Source organism: Hesperophylax consimilis, chromosome 6 (genome assembly GCF_061612785.1).
Source record: "Hesperophylax consimilis isolate HC1 chromosome 6, BYU_Hcon_1.0, whole genome shotgun sequence".
Classification (NCBI taxonomy): Eukaryota; Metazoa; Arthropoda; class Insecta; order Trichoptera; family Limnephilidae; genus Hesperophylax; species Hesperophylax consimilis.
In genome coordinates, this window is record NC_142841.1 from 18,980,377 (window position 1) to 18,995,985 (window position 15,609).

The 15,609-nt window shown below is 32.5% G+C and overlaps 1 protein-coding gene across 3 annotated transcripts in view; it reads right to left on the bottom strand.

Moving 5' to 3' along the window:
* The window catches only part of LOC149423015 (uncharacterized), a 380,033-nt gene that overhangs the window by 31,330 nt on the left and 333,094 nt on the right, over positions 1 to 15,609 (bottom strand). For all 3 annotated transcript variants that reach the window (XM_089632432.1, XM_089632431.1, XM_089632429.1), the window contains exon 5: positions 9,179 to 9,272. In XM_089632432.1, coding sequence (XP_089488558.1) covers positions 9,179 to 9,272 — 94 coding nt within the window. The remainder of the gene's footprint in view (positions 1 to 9,178; positions 9,273 to 15,609) is intronic.

Below are 15,609 nucleotides of genomic sequence, written 5' to 3' on the forward strand. Positions count from 1 at the left end.
GATTTCGGCGGCGTTGCCATCACGCCGGGTGACGTTGGTAAAACCATCTTTCCAGACATTGGCGTTTTCTGTGTTATAATGACGCTGTAGCCAGTTGGAACCGTTTGAGAGAATGAGGTTTTAGATCGAAATCGACGGAAGAAGTTGGGAAAATATCTTGAGGCTAGAACTTACCATTCATAAATCTTAACTTCTTTTCAATATTTTTATAAAAAGCCATGTTCTCAAACTTCCAGTAATTATTTGGTTTCAGTGGTCTCCTTATTGTACCTTTTTAAAATGTCTGCTCAGAAGATTCTCCTCCTGTTTATATCCACTATACATAAAACAAGTTTTTTTTACACATAAAAATCAACCTCACTAGGACTAAGCCTGTATCGAGGTTAATAATTTACATTTGAGTGAAGCAAACATAAGAGTAATCACAAACATAAAGTAATTCTACATACAAACACAAAATATTTCAAAATTAAAGAAAAAATAAGTATTAGATGTGTTACCGATGGGTAATTTGACAGTATATTGTAGCAATATTTGAACCATAACTATTCATTATTCAAAAGAGGAAGCAAAGTAGATAATAAAGACAGATAGGGTCACCTTAATTTTTTAGCAAAAGTTTTATATCATGTTTTAGTTTTAGTCTTCTTGTTTTGTCCTGTCCTACTGTTATTGTTATCACTTTGTGTTAACAGTATATCTAGTGTTATAATATTATATCTGTATTGGGTAAGGCACTCTGTAGGAATAATTTTAAGAACATGACCACTAATAATAAATTACTGTTTTTAAGTTTGTTTTAGTAAAGCATACTTGAAGAGAAATTACACTAACTGCGCTGAATGCCATGTTATTATTATTATTATTTTTCAGAAATCACTCGAACAAATTTCTTATTTTATTACAAACAAAATGGAATCAACAATATTTAATAATTATATTCATAACCCGCTTTATTCTTTGAAATGCTGGTGTTTTTATCCCATATGGCTAGAAAAAAGAAAATGTTAAATTTTATAAAATTATTTTGTGTAAGTAATCTATATTTTGGTCTGACTTCATTTGTTGGCAATCGCTGGATTACACTTCTGTTGTGAAGTTGTTCTCATATTGTGAGATGAAGAATAGCAGATGTTGCATGATACATGAAATTCATAACGAAGAAGTACAAAGCTATATGCATGCACAAGGTATGAAGTGAAAACACAATCTAGAAAATCCGGATTCTTTAAAAGATTTATGGGAATCGGCTTTTTTAATATCGAGTCATCACACAATATCATGATTTTTTTTTGAAAATACATATTGCTTTTTTGTTACGAGTTTTCGAGACATAAAAGGTGATTGATGATTTTGAAGTAAATATTATGTACATGCCGAACAGATACTTGAAATTCGATGACTTATAACCGATTAATTATTTAGTAGAATTTATAACCGTCTGTAGCAAAATTATCCGGAATTGCAGTTAATACATGCACTTGTATGATGTGGCAGTCAATGTTTACGTAAAAATATCACGCTGAAAACATAAAACGTTTAATTCGATTACATCTATGCAGAGACCGTTTACAAATCCTGGCGTTTATTTACACAGATTTAAATAAAAGCTACAAATATTGCGAACAAAGGGTGTTTATTATTCAACACGATTTCCTTGAAACGATATAAATTTTACATAAACATGGTCAGTTGATTTGCGATAAGCTTTTTACAACGGAAAAATTGACATTACTTCCTCGAGTTCCTGGTAATTTAGAGATGTTGTGAATAACGTTATATTCACGTGACAGTAATATCACTATAATATTCACGTGACAGTCAGATACGGGTACATTTATAGTAAACTGACATCGTATTTTTATAAAATTATTGTATTGTTATGAAAATGAATTTGTTATGAAAACAAATGTTATTGTTACGAAGATCCCACACTTCGTAGCTTCGAAACTAATATGACCAATGATGAATGCAGTTCCACTGAGTTCAAGTTCAATACATTAGTTAGGGTGAAGATATCTACTATTTGCGAGTTAATATGCATGGTACCAGAAGAAGAAAAGAACGGGAGATGTAGAAAATTAGATTTTTTTTTTAATTAACTGTTTATTTTATAAATTGAATATTATTTGGTAAAACTTAAAAAATTAAAACTTAATTTTACAAATTAAACTTGATAACATTATTAAAAATTATTTGCTTAGCAGTATCGGAGCATTGATATAAAAGATGTTGTGGTAACCATAATTAGGTAGCAAGGAAAAAAATAATACTTATGCCATCTCACGCGATTTAATTCTGAGAAACAATCTGTGAATGGTGCCGACTGGTGCCGATATAATAATTACAAGCATATAAGTTACGTACGTTACAATCTCTTTGGTACAAAACATGGACAACGATTTATCATTATTCAAAGCCTAATATTTTTAGTTGACTAAATAAATTAAAACCACGCTGTTATCAGCCATGTATAGTGAACAACCCACTTGCGCAGCCTTAAAATCAATCAATAAGACAAGATCACCCCTAATGGATGAAAGCCAAAATAAAGAATAATAAAAAATAAATAAAAAAATCCACAACTCGAGGAAGTACTGGCAATAGCTCTTGCATTATGATGATCGCATAAACGCATAATATATTATAATTAGGGCCAATTACAACCCTTTTTTTAATTTACCTATACCTAATGATGATGAATTGGAGCAATCACTTCTTAAAGTTGATATTACGTAGTTCTGCATCTACATTGTCGAAAAATAATGTAGGTAGCTTCTAATGTGGTCACACTATTGTTGTTGTTATTTGAAATCTGCTAAACTGTTATATTGCGCGGTTATGTAGAACTATGCACTTTAAATAACAAAACTGTCATAGGGCACGGTTATGTAGAGCACTAAATACTAGATAACAAAACTGTCATAGTGGCGGTTATGTAGAGCACTAAATACTAGATAACAAAACTGTCATAGTGCGCGATTATTTAGAGCTCTAAACACTAGATAACAAAACCGTCATAGTGCGCGGTTATGTAGAGCTCTAAACACTAGATAACAAAACCGTCATAGTGGGCGGTTATGTAGAGGTCTAAACATTAGATAACAAAACTGTCGTAGTGTGCGGTTATTTGGAACTCTAAACACTAGATATAAAAATAAAATTATTATTTTCAAATTGCATAACGCATAAGAAACACCAAAAATCTAATAATTTGACACATTTTGAAGAATGACAATGATTTTGCTGGTGTGCGATTTATGACTAATGGTATATGCATAGACTAAATTAGACTAGACACGGCATATTCCTTTAAAAATAACCCCAACACAATTTTGGTTTGGTTCACATGCACATTTATGAAAAGGCCCACGCATTATGTCGCAAAGCGAAATGGGCACTGTGCAATGTGCATTGCGTTTTACCTTTTGTTGGTCTATTTTGCTTCTCAGCTATGCTGGGCAAGTTCATTTTTCATATGCCATAGAATAAAGAAAAAAACCAGAAGTGCCTGCCGTACAAATTTGAAGAGAATCAAATGTTCTACAGGTATTTCAATGGAGCCTGCTCCAAGGAGCTAGCAGCATTGATTCCTGATGCACCGGTGCACGTGCGCGAAACTCGACGGACACGAACTGAACACCCGTTCACGGTTGACGTTGGCTTCATGAGAACGGGCCGTTTTTACGACTCGTTTTTGTGTAAGTCGGCTCGTATGTGGAACGAGCTACCGGCATCTGTTTTTCCTCCCTCCTATAATCCGAGCCTCTTCAAGGCCCGCATTAACAAATCCCTTCCTACAGCCCCTACCTTACTCCGCCTCACAACGCCACCCAACCGGGTGGTGACATAGTTCCCCTGTCTGTGCACTGCACAGGCAGGGACACTCTTGTGAGGTGTCACAGAAATCTTCTTGCATGAAATCCGTTGCAATGAACTCAGTTTTACTTTGAATTTAAGTGTCATTTCCAAAATTGGAATCAGTTGTGTGGAGAATTCAGACAAGCGATAAAGTAAATAAAGTGGCGTTTTCAAAATTGGAACTGATTTATTAAGAATTCAGACAATTCCGTCATTTTTTACGGTCTGCGCTAGTAACAATAATGATTGGTGTCATAGAAAAATTTATGTTTTCTTGGTTTGGCTTGTTTTTCAATGGACGTGGAAATAACTGAGTTGTTTAAAACCAATTATTAAGTTGTAAAAAATATTTTATACGTGATATTCTAAGCATAATATGATATTTTGTGTTATTCTCGTTAAAAAAATGTAGAGAACTCACACGTAAAAGTGATTTTGCATTAGGAATTTTACTTAAGTATTCATGAGAACACCAATATATTTTATATCAATTGATTGTGTTAATTAACAGCATTCCCATACGTAGATGCCGCTGATGATCAAATACTTATAATAGGACGTCAGTAAGTTAGTAGCAGGTGCCACCGCTAATGTGGAAGCTGTGTTTAAACTCTTACGAAGTCTACAGATCTTCAAACTTATCTATAAAGGAAGCAAAAGGAAGAACTAACGAATGGACGTGGCGGGCAAAGAGAACTAATGAACGAACGAATTAATTATTGCAATGATCGTACTTTCAAATATCTATATAAGTGCGTCCCCCCACTGGAAAATGATTCCTTCGAGGGATTTGTTCGATAGTAGTTACTTACTTATTTTTTCCGCTTGCTCGTGAAAGTGTGTACGTAGATCCATTCTGCCTAAAGCCCATAGAAACTAGAAACACCACAGAATAAACTTGTTCTTAATAGTCACGTGGACGCGTTGTGTCAATACGTAGGTACTAGTTTTCCTCAGAATTAGCGCTTCTGGGAAAAGGTGTTTAACAGGTTGTTTTTTTATACTCAGCCAATACCAAGGAATTCCTTGAACGTTCTCTTTAAAAGGCGGCCACATTTGAATTTGGAATCGAGTCAACTACTTGAGTACTCGATTGATGGAAATTTTGCCATTTTATAAACACGTTTTTATTGATGATTCACAGAGTAATGACAATGAAGATGAATCATTTGGATGTTAGGTATCTAGTACATTGACTTAAAATAGACTGTGTTGTTCATCGACTCCATAAATTATACACGAGTACATTAAAGATACTTTGTAAATTAGGTAGGTTTTAACTTTGTAGGTGCATTTTTCTTGTAAACATGAACAGGCCGATTAGTAATTAGTTTGCACTACGTGAATGTACCTTTATTTACCGGTATCAACAGGTACCAGTGGGTAGTATCGAAAACATCCTGTATTGAAACACCTATCGCATAGGTTTTTCCTATTGACATAGTATTATGTTAGATGGCCAGAGAGATCTTCTAAGGATCTTGGGTCCTTGATATTTCAGTTCGCAAAACAACCGGGTATGCAAAAGACATGTTTACCAATTAAAATCGTTTGGTAATTCTAAATAAGTAGGAAAAAACTTAAGAGTTATTTCTTTGATTTCCCCGACATCGAGTCTCATAGTGAACTAATTATTAAATTTCAAATTACGATATCGCAGTTGTAGTTTGTTGTTATTTAACGTTATCAATGTTTTACATTAGATACAAACTGCAATAAAATGGATAAAACATGATTTCCTCACTTTAATCAATGATTATTTAGTAATATTTAATCATTGAAGACAATCATTGATTTGGAGCAGAAAAATCAGAAAAAGATTCAGTCACATCGAGGACTGAAACCTATTGGTTATTTATTAGACCAGGTCAAGGACAATACTACTATAATCAAATCATTTTATTTTCGTGTCACAAGTTACGTCTGATTTTTGTTATTCTTATTGGAATCCCTATATTCATTTGTCTCTCGAAAAATCTATTAAAACCAAAGAATCAAAACTAATGAAAAGATAATTTACACGTGTTAAAATAATACACAATTATTACTGAATTATTTACATCAGAGAATCGTCAATATATAATACAATAATATATAATTGAATAGTGATTCACCGATGGTTGATAACAGAATAGGTGTAGGATTTATTCTTACACTGATATCGGTCGGGCCCACCGTCATTGGAAATTAACAGGCAGACGTTCGAAATAAAATCGTGACGTCCAATGAAAAGGTGTGGATCCCCGCTATAAATAACAAGTTTTGGAAATTGATCATTCGCGTCACAGACTACATTATTCCGTCATAGACGTTTCGTAAGGAGAATCACACCATTCGAAAGCAGTTAATCTTTTTAAAATTTAATCCGGGTTTCTCATAGAACTCTTCTGATGGAAGGCGTTGGTTATATTAGAGTCATGCGTCAATCTTTACAAAGCTTTCGTGTCATTAATCTCGATATAACAAACTAAAATAGTTTATCGCATCTTAAATTTGAATTCTTCAGAATCGCATCAAAAAGGTTCAGGGGAACAAGTAGATAATATCTTCCCACGGTAAAGGAAATAAAATAAAAAATAACATTTCGAAGCTTGTTTGAAATAACATTTCGGAGCCTCGCAAATATTTTAATTTTCGATCTTCCAGGAAGTTATTATTCATTCTGACCACAGTAGTAGTCCGTAGGTGTCATTGACGTTAAGCATCAATATGTTGCATGAAATTATATGTTATACCTACCTACACAAAATCATAATGACGCTAATTGAAAAGTACAGGCACAATAATAGAATTTAATGCGTAATCTTTTTAAAAGTGAAATTATACTCTCTGACAGATAAAAGATGCATTTTTAATAATGTATTTACTATTTCTGTCTTGTGCTGCCTCCTTCTCTTGAGCTATCGTTTCCGACAGACTTGTGGGGTCCATCATCACGGCTGATAATACTACGATTGTTAGATGTATAAATCCAATCGATAGATAAATTATTTAACTCCGTTATTAATTCTAAAATTAATTTGTTCGACTTAACGCAGACGTCAAGTTTGAAAAATAACCCACTATTTCACTTATCCAAAAGACAGTGATTCTATGTTTTGAATTTATCTCTTTACTGAACGGAACAATTATGATATATACGGATTCTTTGCTCTATGCTACTAATAATCACACTATTAGGTTCCTACCCAATCAAGCATTTTACATAACATTATATCGGTGATCTACCCTAAGTAACTACTAGAAGTTTTATTTTAGATAAAATACATGCTGAAAACGCTTACCCTTGGAATGTCGGTGTAAGGAAGGAGTTGACGTCAAACCACATCATGAATATTTTTTGTAGCACAAAGAAATTAACAACAATGAAATTTAAAATAGGAGAAGAATAACTAATCAAGAAAAAAGTACGTCAATTAAATATCTAAATAACATTTTGATGAAGAGAGCTGATAGGAAATTTAAAAAACTCCCCAGATTCGGCTGGATTTACGTTTCAAAATAATCGCACATTTGAAAATACAAAAAACGCTCATTAAAACTGAAAAAAATGTTTAAAAATCTGAATTAGTTTCAACAAGGTTATATCCCGTCAACTTTCATACTACAACTAACGTGCAACAAATACGGAATACGATACCCACTAAAGACAAGTACAACATTATAATATAATATTATTGTCAACAGAATTTTTGAGATTGGTTAATCTAAATTTTCTGTATTAACAAATATAATATATTTCATTGAATATATTAACAAATTCCAATGTAGGTATACTGAAATTTCGAGAAAGACAAATAATAGCACTACATAGTTCCGTGTGTATTTTCGTTTGTTTAATATTCCTACTTACGTTTATACAAATAATATGGAAATCTAGGGAGAATGTCAATGTTTTGACTGCACAAATGTTTATTAGTCGGTATAAATTCATCGACTCTGAACAGAAGGACACGTCGGCAAATAATGATATTAAATAGTAACACTATCAGAAGAGACATCGGAGCATGATGACATTATTTCATCATCTCAGATGTAATATAAATATGTAATATTCGCGCTTCCTTCGTGATGCGTGGTCTTCATAACAAACATTACTGATATCCGAATCTATTTATAATGTAACAATTCTAACATCGTGTGAACACGTTTTAATTGATTACATTAATTGAATAATAAATAAGTCGGCATTTCCTACGACTTGCAAGTAATCGAAACGTTTATAATTTAATAAGAATCTAAAAATCAATTAGGTAGGCACCAGCAAAGAAGCTTAAAGCTGGCTTATTTTTTTCTATACGATTCAGAAAAGCATTACTATTTACTTACTAAGATTACGGATGGTAGCAGAGGTCGGGGACACCCGAGGAAGACATGACACGATCAAGTGAATCAGATACTCGTGTCGGGCCATGTCATGAATCATAATAATTGAAGATTATATATGCCACCATGTATGAATGTGAATGAGGCAAGGAGTGACCGAGGTGTTTGGAGGTATGTCTTCTCTGCCTACCTCTGTGGGGAAACGGCGTGATGGTTAGTTTGTTAGTTATTAGTCGTTTTTCTCTATTGAATTGGGTAGTTACGTTAAAAAGAAAACATTTTTATTGTAATTAGTTTTTTTTAGTTTAACATATTTATGTTTTTATATAAAAGAAATATATTTTTAAATAAATAAAAAAATAATAAAAAAAAGTTAGGTTACGGACGTCAATTGCATGAGCTCGTGTAAGCAAAACCTCTGGAAACTTTTAATATTTCTGTCACAAATAAACAAATTTGTATTAACTTTTAAATATATTTGGACAAAAATAAAAAAATAATAGGTACTAATAATACTTATGGTTTATGTGAAGTATCTAGGTATGGTGTGAATCACGCTGTATGAACTAAATAGTCGAGATAATTAATATTTGAAGGCAAAATGTATGTCTTAGGCTGACACTGCAATTGCAGCGCATAGTACAGCGGGCACGATTTTTTGACACTGCAAATGTAGTGGTCGGCCCTTTAAGGTTAAAGGCAAGCAAAGACACCAGAATAGGCTGACGTAACTTCAAAAATTACCATCGTTAAATACATTTTCACACCATTCTATTCATTTGTATACATATATTTTTTAAATTAATGAAATAAGGGAAGTACATATAAAAAAGCACTATTGTTTCCTAACTATCCAATAGTCGTTTTTTGTCAGAACTCATAGAAATCTGTCTTTCTCTGGGAATACGAGAATTTGAGATTACCTCATTTGCTTACAGATGCTTTTTATCGACATGTTTAATCAATTATATTAATGGCACAGGTTTCTTACTTGATTGTGAATGCCAGGAGGACAATTATCAGCGCCACAAGCAACATAGCGATGAAGACTCCGGATATCATGATGGTTCCATTGTTTGGAGCATCTGTAACAAATAGAACATTATTAAATATTGCATTGATTGTATAAATCTTCAGAAATACCTTGGAAGAAAAAATTTTTCTACGTTTTGTTGACCTTCTCCGTACGTTGGAAAATATTTCAATCAAGTAAATATTATGAAAATCTACTTTTTTTAACGCTTTTTGAATCTTAGGTAGTTAGTTGCTGGGCTTTGCACAGAGTTTTTCGAACTTTAAAGTACACAATGATATACCTCTTGTTTTGAAGGAATTGAAGGAATTGAATGGAATTTTGAAGGATTTTGAATTTCATCAATCTCGGAGTAAAACTGTAGATTTATATAAAAATCAAACAAACGCCAGAGACTCACAACCACAATTTCTCTTTTCAAATGAAGATATTTTGTTCTAATCTGTAATTTGAACAAATATATAGTTTTCAAAATACGTAAACACATTTCCGTTTTTATTCTTTCATAATATTCTAAATAACTTAACAGATAGTCTTTTCACAAAATAACAGTTTATTTCAATTCCACCGTGGTCAAGTGATCAAAAATACCAGTTAACTCTTAGTAAATCTGGTTAGGCATGATATTAAAAACTGGATCAAATCAGTGATGTACTGATAAAAAAAAACAATCTTCTCTATGACCTGGATTAACACTTATCAATTCGCGATAAAAAAAATTAGGTTGGCGACTCACATGCTCCTATAGAAAGAAAAATACTTATTTGATCTAAGCAGTAAACTATTTTACTGCTTGTTGTGAAGGTACCGACAACAAATATTTGTTTATATTTTCCCTAAGCAACCAGGAGATTTATCTCTTTTGTACTCCTGGCAAACATACCGTTTGTTTATTACCACGATTACTATCTGGGAGCAAATCAAATAGTTATTTGGTAACTGAATTTCTTGGTATCATCAGCTATGCAATTACTGCAATCAGATAATTTATTTACTATTTAGTTATATATATAACAAATGAGTTTGTGTATATAGCAAACCGGACCTAATGAATTTACCTACAGGTCGTTGAATCAATGACATTAGATACAAACTATGTAATTGCGTTTCATTACAAATAAATACACTATTTTTCTAGTGCTAACATTGACTTTAAGATGCATATCTTTGGAACGTACTAGGAAGTCAATTAACTATGAACGAGGAATGTGGGTACCCATTTCAAGTAATTTAATATGAATCGACTAATGTTTTTCAATCATAATAACTTGTTTTCGATTTCAGTAAAGTAGGTGTTTCTGATGAAGAAGAAAATATGAATATAATTGATGCAGAGCTTGATATTTTAGTTTTGACACTCGTGACGTAGTACAGGGTTAAGTAAATATTTATAATTACTATTTACAAGTATTCAGTTACAGAGTAAAAAATAAAAGCAATATCACTACGTCACAAGGAATAAATCAGTTTTTGAGCACAAACTTACATTGAAGGGCATTTAGAAAAATATAGAACAGGTTATAGTAAACTGCCTAGTTCTGCCTTAATGTAGTTTATAATTGATACAACACAATTGATTGTGTGTTCGAGGTTCACATGGTAGTTTATAAATGGGATTATCTGGTTGCCAACATCATCAAATAAAACTGTATAGAGGTTTTAATGATTTATCAGAGTTGAGTACCTATCTTTAGACAAAAACTATATTGGTACCGTAACCCATATTTGTCTCTGCTATTCATTTCTGCATTTCACCTGACATAAATAATTATTGCATTCAAATGTATATATTTTTTAATTTTTTTAAGGAAAGACAAACATTCCCAGATTCCGAATAACCTGACAATATTTGAAAATCACCTACTACCATCACAGTAAGCTAAACATATTGCTTGTGTCGTGACGGAGGACGTAGCCAGCCGAGGAATTGAACACATTACGCCTGGGTGGGAACGAGACGCGATGCTATCTCAGCCACCGACAGGTCGAATATTATTATTATTATATTATAGAACATGTTAATATTAATTTGGATTTCCACTTCAAATATAGTAGGTACTTAACAAGTGATACAAATATAGTAGGTACATAAAAAGTAATACATTTAAAAGAATGTAATGTTACTAATTAAGTCAAATATTTTGAAGAAACCCTAACAATACTCGTACACATATTTCATTCTGCCCTGAAGAAGGCAAGGTAGTTTTTACAAATATTTTAGCTTTAAACTCAAATAAGTTGTTTTATTAATATATCGCTCACGTAATTCAAAAGAACCACAAGTGCGAAAATCGCGATTTTGAGTTAAAAATGTAGAAATATCCATGATTTCACCAACTTTGTTGTAAGAAGACCAAGACTGCTATTTATCTAATTTCACCGCTTTTGTTATACCACGTTTCTTTGCAATTAATGTATGTTTTTAATAAAAAATAAAAACTGCTTTTATGCCGATTACAGATAAAAACACTTGAATATTGCAGTTGTTTGATTTTTGTCAAATATTTGAAAATTCGTCAAAAAATCTAAATACCGTTTTCTCAAAACAAGAAAAATACGGATACTTATCGTTTTAATGAAATGAGCCATTTTATAATAAGCGTATATACCATTTATACGTATCGTAAAAATAACTGTTTAAAATTGTATTAAAAATCATGTGATCTTTCACACAAACATCGTCTAAACTAGAAACTACCTATTAAAAATTTCGAGAATAATGTCAATAAACATGAAATAAAAAAAATGATTCAATATTCCGCGGAACTCCTGACTACAATCTGTGTTTTATTACAACCAATGTTGCTATTTATTATCAAATAATTATTGTGGGCTTGTCTCTCGCAATGCCATGGATGGGTACTTAATTGTCGGCGTCAGAACTTGCTAAGAGTAGGGTAAAGGAAGAAAATCGTTGAATAGACTTACGTAGTTATCATAACAAAAATATTTCTCGTAATCAACGCGTAACAAACAAGTTATCATTGAAAACAAAATTAATAACAGTTATTCAAAAACATAATTTATGACTGCCTATGAGCCAGCTACGTCATTCGTGTTTTGTTTGGTTTTATTTTTTATGATTTAAGGGTCCTTTTACGCAGAGCCACTCCGGGTATATAATATCCGATTTAGGGAGTGATGTGATGTTGAAATTTATATGAAGGGAGAAGGAGATAGGGAAGAGGAACGTAGAGTACCTAGTTCCTTAATAATGTATCCAGAATAACGACCGTACACGGAGAAAAATAGGATGATTTATCAAAATATTGTTAAAAATGTGACTGCATTCCCATTTCCTAATAAAAAAATGGTGATTCAAAATATTTCTGAACACGCGTTCAAACAGCTGGCCTTGCCCTATTACATATAATGGACGAAATGTGAAGAATTAATTTTTAAGAACACGTGTTTCGACTTCCTCGTAACATATTCGTGCTTAACTGTTTGTTATAAAATCTGTCTATTCATTCGTCAAAGAACTGCAATCCCGTTTTTAACATGAAAACGAATATTTCGAACAGATTTTTAATAAATTAATAATATTTTAGTTTTCCCAGTGCATTGCTTCAGTGGAGTTTTAATTACTCAATCCGATGGATTTGCTTACATATCGATTAATTTTCTCCTTGATTTAATGCTAATATAATTTGTCACATTTCAACTTTTTTTTTTTCAACTTCTTTTTTTTCAACTGAGTTATGTGCAGAATACAAAATGCCTGAGTTGGCATCGCGTCTGGTTCCCACCCAGGCGTCGTGATTTCAATTCCTCGGCTGACTCAAGTTCAAGTGCTCCATGAAGACACAAGCAACATTTTTCGCATACTGTTTGAAAATTTAAGATTTTGTTAAATGCGCAAAAATAATGCGTAAAAACGAATTGCGTATCATTTTATGATACATTTGACCATGATTCATGTAGTTTGGTAGGTACCTAAGAATTATATAATTTAAGGCGATGCACTACGTCGTGTAATATTTTAAATTGAGCCGCTATCAATAACAACCCTTACGTAGATGGCGATAAGGTTTAAATTCCCGCTTAACACCATCCGCCTGTTTTATTTATGCAAGAAAAAAACATGGCCAAAAAGTGCCTTTTTATTTTATTTTGTAGATGTTCAGGCATAAATATTTAATTTTTATTCGATAATTTTATAGATGACTTAATTTTCCACATTATACAATAAAATCATAACCGAAAATGGGTTCGTAAGTAGGAGATTTTGAACTTTAAAGCAGTTTTCATGGGCCTTATACATTATTTTTTTCTGGGCTTATAAAAATACTTAAAAAATACTCGATTATTTCAAAGGCCAAGATGTATTCTACTCGCAGTATTTAATTAAAGCATCTGAAACATTTCTAGGCGACCAAATTTTCAAACCAAAAACACATGATTTTGCATTACTACGTATGGCATCGCCTTAATGTATTAAACCTTCAATGTATTTGCGGAGTGTTCTTAAAAGCCTTCAAGGATTATATTATTTAATACATCAATAGTTCTTTATATATATCCAATAGCCATGCACTCAGAATTGCATCAAGCATTATTTAATAAATTAATAACATTTGCGTGATAATAACCAAGGTAGTATTTGAGCCATTTACGAATTTATGGCGATATTTTGTTTAAAAAAGGCAAACATGTCTCGGATTCGGTTGACCTTTGTTTAATATTTAGCAGCCATGTCAAGAGGCTTTTGACAGGTGAGCAAGGTCAATTACTTTCTGTCTGTGAATCAGCATCGCGAGTTATTGACCCCTCAAGCCTTGATTCCGTCCAAAAAGCAATTTCCGTTGAGCCTAATGCTCGCTTTTATCGCCATTTCAAACCAATAATAATCATACGTCAACTTGTTTGCTAATTCGCTAAAACGGCCCTCTCGGATGATAGTAAATCGAGCCTTGGGAGAAATTCATGCGACATCTGACATTCGAGATGTTCGTATACTTAGTGGCATTATGCTAGTAAAATATATTAGGCTCTCACGGTCGAAATTCATTGCCTGTTATATGACTTGGAATATATCCTTTCATCGTTATATCATTATGCTGTAAGATCATAACTAACTAACTAAGCATCACGCCGTTTCCCCGCACGGTAGGCAGAGAGGACGGACCGCCAAACAACTCGGTCTCAGCACACACTCCTTACTTCATTCACATCCATACATCATCTCATACATAATCTTCTATTATTCTGACTCTTGGCATGGCCCGATTCAAGTATCTGATTAACTTGATCGTGGCATGTCTTACTCGGACGTCCCCGATTTCTGCTACAATTTGCGTCGTATATTCTCCTTACACTCCTTTTTTTATCATTCATTATACATGCTTAAATCATCTACGCTTCCCTTGTTAATCTTACTCATTATGCTTTCATCAGCATCTCCACAATTCTCACACGGTCATACATGGTTTTACCACACATACCCCTCAGGGATCTCATTTCTACAGCATTCAGTCTACTTTCATCTTTTCTCTGCAGCACTCCATTGTTGACTGCTAACTTCGCTAACATCATTACTTCAAGTAATTAGTTGTTAAGATTATCTTTTATCCAGAAATCCACTTGTGATTTGGGAATTCTTTAAAAAACCATTTTAAATCTCTGGAGTTATGAAATTACACAACATTTTATTGCTGTAATACCTAAGGCATATGTATCAAATTGGCAAAGTCATATCCATTATGAGTTACGGGCTTTCACAAATGCATTTATACGTCAAAATATAAAACAAATAATTATTTATTCCTTTTCATTTGCTGAATAAATACTAAATAAATACTGTACGAATCTCCCGCGAAAGCCGGTAAAAACTATTGTAGTAGTGCTGTATAAATAGTTATAATAATGGATTATTTTTAAGTAGCACAAATAGCAAGAAAAAATAAATGCAGTCAACTGAACAAAAACAGTCCAATTGTTTCATTTTCTCTATACACTAACTAAGCACTTTTCAAGGAGATTTAATAAAATAATCCAAAGAATATTCTTTAAACATCATTAAATAATTACAGGAAGATATAATAAATTACTACACCTCGAAGTAACTCACTTGCAAATAGAAACATGAGCAGTATGAGAATGAAAAGAATTAACAAGTTTCTTTTTCATTGCCACAAAGATGAGTGTGTTTATTTGAAGAAGGATTTTGAAATAATCAAAAAATGCAACATAATATTTTTTCACAAAGTTGGAATCTTACACTAAGTATAGTTCGCAACCTTTGTAGACCGTGTATATTTAAAAAAAATAGATTTAAGTATTTCTTTTTAATGTCTAGATCAAATAAAAATAATGGGGATTTTCGTTTTCCAATTGCTGGTAGGCCTTGTTCAGGTGGTGGCCATTTTTATATTTAAAGGCGAATTTTG